General features: G+C 44.3%; 1 protein-coding gene across 1 annotated transcript in view; it reads left to right on the forward strand.

Moving 5' to 3' along the window:
• CFAP20DC (CFAP20 domain containing) overlaps positions 1-12888 on the forward strand; it is a 334505-nt gene that overhangs the window by 268201 nt on the left and 53416 nt on the right. The window contains exon 16 of the mRNA XM_040408726.1: positions 11863-11924. Coding sequence (XP_040264660.1) covers positions 11863-11924 — 62 coding nt within the window. The remainder of the gene's footprint in view (positions 1-11862; positions 11925-12888) is intronic.

Raw genomic sequence — 12888 nt, forward strand, 5'->3', positions numbered from 1 at the left:
TATCTTCTCAAGAACAAAAGAATCTGGAAGTTGAACTCCATCTTCCTGATCCTTATCTCCTCCCAACCTCTGCCATCCAGGGAGAATCAGGAGGCCACTATACACATGAGATCTTTGGCCGATCCCACTGAAATTGGGATTGGATACTGTAATGTAAGGTGTATGGCCACCTGAAAGGGATATTCCCATCTTAACAGGAGGTGGATCCAGAGGCAGGACCCGCACCTTTCAGGCATTTATATGATATGGATTTGCCCTAAATGTTGAGATGGGAAAACATTTACAAGACAATTAAAAGTGTATCGATGGAGGGTGAATCCTTTCTTCTGGTTGTGTCACTCCAGCAAATGGCATTTATCAGGTAGAGAAAGTTAATACAAGGCACTTACTAATGTATTGTGATTGTCCATATTGACTCCATCGCATTATACACTGCTCGTTTCCAGGGGTTACGACCACCCTGCAATCCAAAAGTGCCGGACTATGTGCACTTCCAAAGCTGTCCCCTTCTCCTAGAGCAGGGATGGCCAACCTGCGGCTCTCTAGCTGTTGTAAAACTACAACTCCCACCATGCCCTGCTGTAGGCTGATATCTGTAGGCAGTCTGGGCATGCTCGGAGTTGTAGTTTTGCAACAGCTGGAGAGCCGCAGGTCATCCATCTCTGTCCTAGAGTGTGCAAGCACGGCCACTGCTGCTGGATTGCAGGGTGGTCGTAACTCCTGGATACGAGCCGTGTATAATGCGATGGAAAAATGGATCAAACCAGCAAAGGAGGCAATACGGACAATCACAATACATTAGTAAGTGCCTTGTATTAATGTTCTCTACATTAATAATCTAATCTTTACATTTGTGGAAGTGAGACAACCCCTTTTATACAAAGCCCTTACTAATGTGTCGTGATTGTCCATATTGTCTCCTTTGCTGGCATGATTCATTTTTTCCATCACATTATGCACAGCTCGTATCCAGGGGTTACGACCACCCTGCAATCCATCAGCGGTGGTCGCGCTTGCACACTATAGGAAAAAGCGCCGGCCTCTCTGGTGGCCAGGACTGTGGGAGTGCGCATGGCTGTCCCGGCCACCTCATATCTGCGCTGCAGCGGTGGTCATAACCCCTGGAAAAGAGCAGTGTATAATGTGATTCCAGCCAACAAAGGAAGCAATATGGACAATCACAATACATTAGTAAGTGCCTTGTATTAACTTCCTCTACATGATAAATGCCACTTTAAGTGAGACAATCCCTTTAATGGCAGCCATATTGTTTTTGAGCTAGCCTTCCTTTCATCCGCTAGAGCTGTTGAGTATCATTTTTAACAATTTATAAATATTATTTTGTATTCTCAGTGTTAGTTGCTCTATATTGACTATAAAGCATCCTGTCCCTGTATAGATGGCTCTGCAAATAACAGGGCTGCCTGTAGCGATGAATATCATTGCCTCTTCTTACGTCTTACAGAAGCTATAATAATTATTTTAATGCATTATTGGCTGTAACAGAAGAGTATGAACATCGCATTTACTATAAGATCAATCACGAAGAAACCGCCAATTCAGCCGCACTAATTATATAAGCCGCCCTGTTCCCGGGCCGTCCGCTGCTTGGCTTACACATCGGATGTCTCAGACCTGAGCAGTAGTATGAACTATTCCTTGTGGGGTTTAGGATCACTGTGAGACATCTTTCATGTTTCTATGCGCATTTTCGGATGCTCCGCTCACACATTAGTAGCGTTATACAGTTTATATAGCTGGAGGTAATACAGAATGGTAATGCACCTGTACTTTGATTTCCCGAGTTACAGCTCGGCGACTCCTATTCCTTTAATAAACAGCTTTTACCATTGCTTTGACTTTATAATACTCTTTATTTTGACAAGCATTCAGTATGTAAATTTATATGGTGCCTGTTGCAGTCTATAAAACCAAACTGTTCCCTAATATTGAGATGGAGAATATTTGCAATGCAAATTTACGTTGTGGGTTTAGGCAAGCAATTCCATGCAAAAAAGTTCATGCATCGATACAATCCTGTATAAATGCAGTCTAAAACCTGAATAGCGCCGTCCAACATGTCCGGTGGATCTCCAGTTCTCCACATAAAGGGTAATAGTTGCTAACAATGTAGATTGTTTTTGCTCAGAGGCCGCGTAGCTAAAAGCTGGTTGGCCCTGGTGCAAGACATCAGCTTGGGCCCCCCTTCCCTTGGGGCAAGGGGCAGGGGTGCCCCTGGCCTTTCTGCTGCCTGAGGCAAAAATTTAAACCGCACACCCTCCCCATGCCAAATTCTCAACCTAAGCCCTTCCCTTCAGCCCTACTGTTAAAGACCCACTTGGAAAATGTTACATACAGCTTTACAAAAGATAAAGGGTAATACAGCGCCACATGCCTCTAACATCCAGTGACGTCTCCTCTGATATAGATGTGCTCTTTCCTCATCTTCTCCATTCAGACCAGACCACCATGATGATTTCTTTCAGCCGTCTCTTGTCTCTGCAGAGTTTGACAGACATCTTAGTTTCCTACTCTTCCATCATCTTCCCACCTTCTCAACACCCCATTCTGCCACCCCCAATACTGTGCCCGCTGTGCTCCCCAATACTATACTGCAGAAACTGATAATCGCCCTGAAAATATAAGTACTACTCGGATAATGCCCCCTTCAATAATTATTAGCACACAGTGCCCTAAAAAATACCTGCGCCCAGCAAATAGTGCCACTGACACTAATAGTGTTGTAAACATAGGGGCACATTTACTAAGACCAGCATTTTAGTCGCTGGCCTTAATAAAGCCCTAAACTGGCAGTGGTGGACGCCGGCCTCTCCATAACTTTGGCGCATCCAGCGCCAGTTCTAAATGTAAGACAGCTTCTGAGCTATCTTACATTTAGACCTTTTTCTACACCTAAAACAGGCGTAGAAAATGGTGACTATGATGGGGCTACCCTTCCCTGCTCCCCTTCCCTGCTCAAGTCAGGCCCACAATTTTACACCTGGCATGAGCGGGGCAAAGTCGCAGATAGCAGCGCAACTAACCGCAACTAATTTAGGTGAATTTCAGCATAGTAAATGACCCCCATAATGTTCCCCAAAAATAATTGTGCTAAGTACCCCCCACAGTAATAGTGCTCTCCAGATTCCCACCAGTAAAAATAATTATCAGCCACAGTTCATAGTGCCATCAACAGTAATAATGCCCCCATTGTGCCCCTACGTGTAATCATGTTTCCTATAGTCCCCCAGTAGTAAGAATTCTGCTTATAATGTGCGCCAGTACAAAAATCCTACCTTATGTGTGCCAGTACAAAAATATCCCATTATAATATGTCAATACAGAAAATACCCCCTTATGTGCACCAGTACAAAAAATCCCCCTATAATGTGCACCAGTACAACAAATACTCCCTTATAAATACCCCCTTACGTACCTCCTTACCTTTCAGATCAGACTCCCATATCAGATCCTCAGATCAGACCCTCATATCACAACTCAGATAAGACCCTCATGTCACACCTCAGATCAGACCCTCATATCACACCTCAGATCAGAAGCCCATATCAGATCCTCAGATCAGACCTTAAATCAGACCTTAAATCAGACCTCCATATTAGACCTTAAATCAGACCCCCAGAAAATACCTCAGATGTGACCCCATATCAAATCCTTAGATGAGACCCCATCAGACCTCCATGTTAGATCCCCAGATCAAACCTGTTGAGATTCCTATCAGGCCTCCATGTCAGACCCCCATATCAGACCTCAGATAAGAGCCCCATCAGACCTCAGATCAGACCCCAAATAAATAAATGTACTTACCTCTCCTGCAGTAAAATAGATACTCCAGCAATTCAGTTGCAGAAATTGTTGATCTATATTAGAAATGCGGCTGTACAAGTGAAATGATACATTTCGGCCACATACAGCCTTTCCTCTCCTGCTCCACCACTGCTCTCCAGGTCTCCCCTGCAGTCGTGCTCCCTGGATTTCTCCGGAACCGCGCTGCACTTTGACCTGACTGCGTACAACGTCAGGTGTTAATGCGCACACTACGTCCTGATGCTGTATGCACGGGCCCAGGGAGGAAGACTAGGCAGGGGTGAGCACAGAGCTTTACTCACCGCTCCCCGTGCCTCCTGCATACTAGTGAGTGCTTCCATAATGGAGGAGAGTACTAGTATTCTCTTTATAAGACCTACTGGCGGGTCTGCCTGCCGGTCGCAATTGCAAATTCTGCAACACCTATATCTATACCACTATTTTTGCTGCTGATCTTGCCGTGATGGTTCAGAATTGTGCCACATCTCTATCTTTATGTGTTTAAGAACCTGCCACCTCTCCTGACATTTCTGTTTTATGAACTACTTGCATCTCCCTTGTAAAAAAAAAAAAAGTCATCTCATTATCATCATAGGCAGGATTACAACAAAAAGTAACACCTTAACGGGGTTAGCTCATCTCAGACATTGAAGGCATATCGCTATGATATGCCATCAATGTCAGATACTGTTGATCCCACTTCTGGGACCCACTTCTGTCTCCAGAATGGGGCCCCAAAAGTTAACAAGGAGCAGCCACGCATGCGCAGCCAGTCCTCAATTCACCGAGCACGCCCTGCTATTTTTGGAACTCCCATAGCAATAAATGGAGAGCACGGCATGCATGCACAGTGTGCTCTCCTTCACTTTGGGGGCCCCATTCTGGAGATAGGAGTGGGTCCCAGAAATGAACCCATACATATGTGACATTGATGGAATATCTTCGCAATATGCCATCGATGTCTGAAATGAGCCAACTCCTTTAACATAAATAACACTACATCCACTATTCACAATAGGTGATGTAAGAGCTTATCTACTCCCCCTCCCTGCCTAGGTCACAGGACATGGCCACAACAATCTCCCATGAATGCATGTATGAATCAAATATATATATATATATACACACACACACGTAAGCTACATTATCCCTTTAAAGGGGTTGTTCACCCCTGTAGGCTTTATGGGGATACCCCCCCCCCCCCCCCCCCCCCCCCAATGTGATCAGAGAGGGAATCAGAGGGATGCAGAGGGAATTATACTTCCCTGATCCCTACCACTGGATTCTGGCTTCTTCGCTCCCCCATGTCTGCTCCTGGTCTCCGGGCTTGCAGTGTCAACATTCCCTCCTGTGGGGGGAATCATGCTTACCTGATCTCCGCTGCTTGGTTCCAGTTCCTTTGCTCCCCTGTGGCTGCAGCTGTCCATTCTCCCAGCATCAACATCTGGTTATACTTGGGTCACGTGGCCCCTGCATCCATTGACTGGCTTCAGCCTTCACTGGTGACATGATCCAGTGACCCGACGCATGGGGGACACTTTAACCGCTGCGGTCAGTCATTGGATGCAGCAGCCATGCGACCCAAGTCAAACTGGATATTGATGCTGGGAGAACGGACAGCTGCAGGGGAGCAAAGGAGCAGGAACCCAGCATTGGGGATCAGGTAAGTATGATTCCGTCCACATGTCCAGCTATGTTGGGGGGGGGGGTCTACCCAAAAGACCCCCAGAACAACCCCTTTAAGATACAGTATGCATGAAGCATCATAGGTTCCAAAATAAGACAAAAATAAATCTGTACAGAAATTGTCTGTTTAAATCACTAAATAAGGATTAAACCGAGTCCCTAAATCAATGTACTGTAATAGCGGAAAATTCCACGCTTATCTGACAGATGTTATGCTTCTGTAATGGGATGGGATTTTAATGTTATTTTTTTGCTTTTGTCTCAGAGTTTTATTATCCCACAGCCTACAAAAAAATTACCCTGTTTTACTGTAAATCTGCAAAAGCCTTCGATCTGTACATATTTCAATGTTTCCATTTACAATTTTATTCAAACTAAAAAGTCATTCACGGGCTGCACTCAGATTTGTTCTAAAGAATCTGTTTATCATCGCGGAAAATACCATGAAACCTGCTTCTTGTTGTTAACAATCACTTAAAAAAGGGTTTGGGGACGTGAAATTTGTCTCATCGCTAATAGACTGTATTCGTCTGCTGAAAGCCAAATCTCTAGTGGACGATACAAGATAGCTTTGTTTTAGGGAGGTAAATAATACACTGCTCAAAAAAATAAAGGGAACACAAAAATAACACATCCTAGATCTGAATTAATTAAATATTCTTCTGAAATACTTTGTTCTTTACATAGTTGAATGTGCTGACAACAAAATCACACAAAAATTAAAAAATGGAAATCAAATTTTTCAACCCATGGAGGTCTGGATTTGGAGTCACCCTCAAAATTAAAGTGGAAAAACACACTACAGGCTGATCCAACTTTGATGTAATGTCCTTAAAACAAGTCAAAATGAGGCTCAGTAGTGTGTGTGGCCTCCACGTGCCTGTATGACCTCCCTACAACGCCTGTGCATGCTCCTGATAAGGTGGCGGACGGTCTCCTGAGGGATCTCCTCCCAGACCTGGACTAAAGCATCTGCCAACTCCTGGACAGTCTGTGGTGCAACGTGACGTTGGTGGATAGAGCGAGACATGATGTCCCAGATGTGCTCAATTGGATTCAGGACTGGGGAACGGGCGGCCCAGTCCATAGCATCAATGCCTTCGTCTTGCAGGAACTGCTGACACACTCCTGCCACATGAGGTCTAGCATTGTCTTGCATTAGGAGGAACCCAGGGCCAACCGCACCAGCATATGGTCTCACAAGGGGTCTGAGGATCTCATCTCGGTACCTAATGGCAGTCAGGCTACCTCTGGCGAGCACATGGAGGGCTGTGCGGCCCTCCAAAGAAATGCCACCCCACATCATTACTGACCCAATGCCAAACCGGTCATGCTGGAGGATGTTGCAGGCAGCAGAACGTTCTCCACGGCGTCTCAAGACTCTGTCACGTCTGTCACATGTGCTCAGTGTGAACCTGCTTTCATTTGTGAAGAGCACAGGGCGCCAGTGGCGAATTTGCCAATATTGGTGTTCTCTGGCAAATGCCAAGCGTCCTGCACGGTGTTGGGCTGTAAGCCCAACCCCCACCTGTGGACATCGGGCCCTCATATCACCCTCATGGAGTCTGTTTCTGACTGTTTGAGCAGACACATGCATATTTGTGGCCTGCTGGAGGTCATTTTGCAGGGCTCTGGCAGTGCTCCTCCTGTTCCTCCTTGCACAAAGGCGGAGGTAGCGGTCCTGCTGCTGGGTTGTTGCCCTCCTACGGCCTCCTCCACGTCTCCTGATGTACTGGCCTGTCTCCTGGTAGCGCCTCCATGCTCTGGACACTACGCTGACAGACACAGCAAACCTTCTTGCCACAGCTCGCATTGATGTGCCATCCTGGATAAGCTGCACTACCTGAGCCACTTGTGTGGGTTGTAGACTCCGTCTCATGCTACCACTAGAGTGAAAGCACCGCCAGCATTCAAAAGTGACCAAAACATCAGCCAGGAAGCATAGGAACTGAGAAGCGGTCTGTGGTCACCACCTGCAGAACCACTCCTTTATTGGGGGTGTCTTGCTAATTGCCTATAATTTCCACCTGTTGTCTATCCCATTTGCACAACAGCATGTGAAATTGATTGTCACTCAGTGTTGCTTCCTAAGTGGACAGTTTGATTTCACAGAAGTGTGATTGACTTGGAGTTACATTGTGTTGTTTAAGTGTTCCCTTTATTTTTTTGAGCAGTGTATAAACGACTGTGTCTTCATACTTAATGTTAGGTCAGCTGTCCGCCGCTGCCCTGCTCTCCCCTGCGGACATAATACCTGCTCTACTCAGCATGCCGCTGCCTCCATGCTTCTGCCTTGTGGCCCAGCCTGTGTCTCCTTAGGGTGCACTCTCACCACCAGATTCTTAAAGGGCCAATGTGCATGCTTCCAAATCCTTCCCCAGCCAATGGTTGGGGGTCCCTGGGCATTTGAAGAGCACTCTCTAGGTGCAGGGTGCCTGAGCTTTAGGTTCCCTTCTGGCCAACAAAGGTGTTTTTTTTTGTTTGTTTTTTGCATTTTATTTGTGTTTATACTGCGTTATCTCCTTTCTTTTGTACTGCTGCGCTTTCTAGTCAAGTTTTGTTCTTTTCATGTTTAGGTTAACCCAGTCTGTCTACCTAGTCTGTATTCCTGCCAATCACCCTGCCTGTGTCTACACTACTACCCTGCCTGCTAGCCAGCCTATCCTATATCTGCCTTCAGCTACATTATGCATCGGCATTAAGTGTTTGTCTTTGGCCTTAAAACCAGCATTTTAACCTAAGTGACTGTTCAGAGTATACTTGCAGTTTTGTTATTCTGAGCTCCTGGTGCTTGTACCGGAGTCCCTGACCCCAGTGGGTCAGCTGGCAACTATATCAAGAGGTAGCAGTCTGGTTGCTTCCCTGCAGCGAAGTCCAGATCCCTTTACATGGGATTGTAAAGGGATTGCTAGAATAACGCCCTTCGGGTTTATCCCACAGACAAACCAGTTAGTTGACCCAGTGGATTCACACTTGCTGATTCTTAACGCTTAACTAAATCTTAATTATTAAGTTTGATAAAATCTACTAAAGGTGAGCTGGTATTTTACTATGGACGTCATTAACTAAATCTTGTCTGCTCTTCACTGCTGACATGGATATTCTGGATTTTAAATAGTAGGCAGAGGTGTAAATGTGAAGCCCCTGGGCCCCAATGTAAAATCTGTACCAGAACCCCCACTTACCAGGGGGTTCTTTAGAACCTGGTTGCATCTTAAATCTCTGCATAGCTATGTCCCTGATACCATGGGTTCCCTTATTTTTCAGAGTACTTTCCCATTGCATTGATTCTACCATGCATACCATCAACCATCAACAAGGACTTACTGTATGTGGAATGGCATTAAGTTACACATGTGTAAAGTAAGCATTCAATGGATACATCTCAGGTTTTCCCTTCACCATGAGAGCCTTGAACCTATGCAAGGAATTCTGCTGGGTCAAGGGTAGGGATGTCCTCTGGTACTACTAAGGGAAAAGGGTTTGGGAAAGTGAACAAGTATCCTCTTATCCCAGATGGAATGTACAGCGGTATGATCCACCAACAGAGGTGGCCTTGTCCTTCACAGTTAAGGTGCCCATACATTCTCATTAGTGTCAGACGGCTTCCCCATCAGCTTGGCAGCATGTGCTTGTGTTTTAAGTCGGGAGAAAAGAGTAATAGAGTAATAAAAGAGTCACGGCCACCTGAGAAGAGTCCTGGTTATTCCTGCTCTCCTGCTGATGACTGACCGTCTCCTACCAAGTTTTCTCCCTTTCTCTCTAGGAGAGAACTGACAATCATCAGCAGATGGTGAGAGAGCAGGAGATTATGTATAACCAGGACTCTTCTCAGGTGGATTTGACTCTTTTCCAGGCCTGGGCTGCAATGGTTATGATGCTGGTTCTCGGCAACCACTTACTATTAGCTCATGAGTGACACACCGCTGACATCAGCATTTATGTCACTAATTTATGATGCCCTCGGTGAGGTCAGCAGAATGTTAATGTCAGATTCCCTTTAAGCAAGGAAGTTATCTGATATTTTATTATTGTATTCACTACTAGTGGATTTTAGTTGGAATCTCCGTCAGCGATTACAAAATTGCACCCCGCTGATCAAACTAATGACTATTAGATCAAAAGTATTATATTCATTAAAACGAAATGTTTGAACATAATGTCCACTTTTCATAGTCGGAGAAGGGAAAGTGCTCGTACTGAGCAACTCAAACCGATCATCGAAAGCTTCATTTGACTGCATATTGGCTTATCCAAACAGCTTATGTCAGCTGGCAGATACTGAGAATAAATGACTACATATATAATTCTGACAGCCACGCTAGGTTCATACTTTCAGGAGTTTGCCTTGTGGCTATTGGTTGGCAGTGCAGCATATTTGATGGAGGGGATGGCTTTTAAATTATATTTTGAGATGTCAGGACCTCGAAGCAAATGTGCTGTTCTGCCCAGACATCTCTGGTTAGGCTCCAAGCCCTTCTTTCCGAGCTGAGATTAAAAGGAAATTCACGTAAAAACTGAAAGAAGAACTTGTTCGTTTTCATTAGGAAGTCTTATCTTATTGTCCATATAGAGTATGGTAGGCAATGTGCAAAATAGTTTGAGAAATTATTTTTTAAGTGCTCTAATTACTTATGTTTCTTCTAAATCAAAGCAAGATTCTGCACCAATCACTTGGTGGGTCAGTGGTTAGCACTTACCTGTAGGTCTTCAGTTCAAACATGACCAAAAACAGATGGCATTTGAATCTTCTCCCTGTTGCATGGGGCTCCTCCAAGTGCTCTGAATAGGTTGTATGAAATTTAAATTGGGAACCCCAGTAGGGACAGTGAGTAATGACTAATGAATCTTTGTAGAGAGCAGCAGAATATATCCAACACGTGTGTCCAAACCATAGGTTACTGCCAGATATGGTCCCGAGAGTCATTTTGTGAAGCTAATGGTGTTTGCCGCTTTCCTTCACCCACGCAAAAATGTGATCTCCTAGTTAAGTAGCAGTCAAACCAAGGTTTGGAACTGTTTAATAAAATCTGTTTAAATTTACCAATATAGTGCCAAACTGACCTTTTCTCTGGGAGATGCTCGTTTTCACACCATGCTGTGGACGTAGGAGGATACAGGTGCTGCTCCAACAAGAAGCTCTGTGGTCTCACCATCAACGAAGGAGGCTGAAGGGATTCTACTTGCAAGCCGGCTACATTGAAGATGTCTTGGACATCTTCAAGTATAGCCAGCTTGCAAGTGGACCCTAGTCAAACTCCATCTTTGATAATGGGACCACAGAGCTCATTCAAACCTCTTTGTAGAAGGCTATGACTACAATATGGTGTGGAAACAAAGAGTGTTATCCAGAGCAAAGATTAGTTTGTCTCTACTGACCGTCAAAGTGGTAATGTTAAACTGATTTTATTGTACTTGGAGGTGGACTGGACTCTCTTCATCCTTACCTGTTATGGTCTGTGGAAACAACAGAGGCTTCTAGGTTAAGATCTGTTTTGACTGTGTTTAGCATAGCTGTAGAGGTGGTAAGCCAAACTTCTGAATCTGACTCCCCTACACTAATTAGTAAAAATAAATATACTGTTGTTTTTTTTATCACCATCATGTAATATCTTTCATTTTGATGGAAATAGGACCTGTGGACTGTAGACTGGGACTCACTGGCAACCTTTGGTTACTCAATGGTCATGGTAAAGTTTAGGGTTATTGTGATGGCCTCATGACCTCAGTGTTTCCCTATGAGAAAAAAATTTGCTTTAGGGTTCATTCACACAAACGTATGACTGCCATACCTGTTTTGCGGACCACAAAGCCACGGATCCGCAAAACACAGGCACCAGCCATGTGCACCCTGCATCTTGGTGCAGACCCATTGATTGCAATAGGTCCACGATCCGTAAGATGTGGCCAAAGATAGGACATGTCCTATATTTTGCGGCGTGGAGGCACGGACCCGGAAACACAGTTAAACACACAGAAGCCTTTTGTGTTCGTGTGAATGTGCCCTTACAAACAGTACAAACCATAAAAGCACAAATTTATATCCCAAAACATCATTGCCAGCATTTTTACAGTACTTGCTGTTACCTTGAATTTGATCGCATAAGAACGTGGAGGATTCCATTGACCTGCATAGACAATTTGATGGTTCGGAGGCTCGTGTACAGTAGAAATGTTCCTTTGCACTGTGTCTTCCAGGATTTCAATCTTATAGATTGTGAATACATTTTTTATATCCCTGTGATCCCTTCATCTATTTGTGCAATTTTTTTTTTTCATTTCTCTTGTATTTTTGACATCTTATAGTAAATTGATTTAAAATGTTTTTATTTTTTTTTCTGGTTATTACAGCCTGTCAATCAGGGATCCCACTATCAAACTGAAATGAATCCTCTGGCTCAATCCAACCCTCGGTAAGAATTTTTTTTAACTTCTCCTTAAAGGCTATGGACACCTTTGTACACTTTTATATGATTGCATTTAACTCATTTAGGGCAAAAAATAATTTTTTTCAACTGGTCTTTACTAAACATGTTCAGCCGTTTCTGAGATAAGGGGGTTAAAAAATAAGTCTGATTGCAAGCTGTCACTTTTTGTCATCTTTGAATCCCTTTACAGTACTTTCACACTAGCGTTAAAGTTTTCCGGTATTGAGTTCCGTCATGGGATCAATACCGGAAAAAACTGATCAGTTTTATCCTAATGCATTCTGAATGGAGAGCAATCCATTCAATATGCATCAGGATGTCTTCAGTTCAGTCACTTTTACTGTATTTGGCCAGAGAAAATACCGCAGCATCCAAATTTCCGGAAAACACATGCCGGCATTATTTTCCATTTGAATGCATTAATGCCGGATCTGGCACCGTGTTCCGGCAAAATGGATCCAGTTTTCCAATCTGCGCATGCGCAGACCTTTAAAAATGCAAAAATAAATAAATACGGGATCCATTTTTTCGGATGACACCGGAGAGAAGGATCCAGTGTTTCAATGCATTTGTTAGACGGATCCGCATCCGGGTCCATCTACAAATGCTATCCGTTTGCACACGGATTTCCGGATCCGGCAGGCAGTTCCGGCAACGGAACTGCCTGCCGGATCTTCACAATGCAAGTGTGAAAGTACCCTTATCGGACAGCTCATGTGTACCTCTTATCTCTGATCTTCTGAACTCATAACGCACACTTATTTAAGTCTAATTCTTATCCGTTGGATTGAACTATAATGAGTGTTTGAGTTCAGGAGATCAGAAATAAGAGCTACACATGAGCTGTCAGATGATGGGATTCTAAGAAAACAGAAAGTAAGGGTACTTTCACACTAGCGGCAGGACGGATCCGACAGGCTGTTCACCCTGAAGGATCCATCCTGCCGCT

Source organism: Bufo bufo, chromosome 9 (assembly GCF_905171765.1).
Source record: "Bufo bufo chromosome 9, aBufBuf1.1, whole genome shotgun sequence".
In the NCBI taxonomy this organism is placed as follows: Eukaryota; Metazoa; Chordata; class Amphibia; order Anura; family Bufonidae; genus Bufo; species Bufo bufo.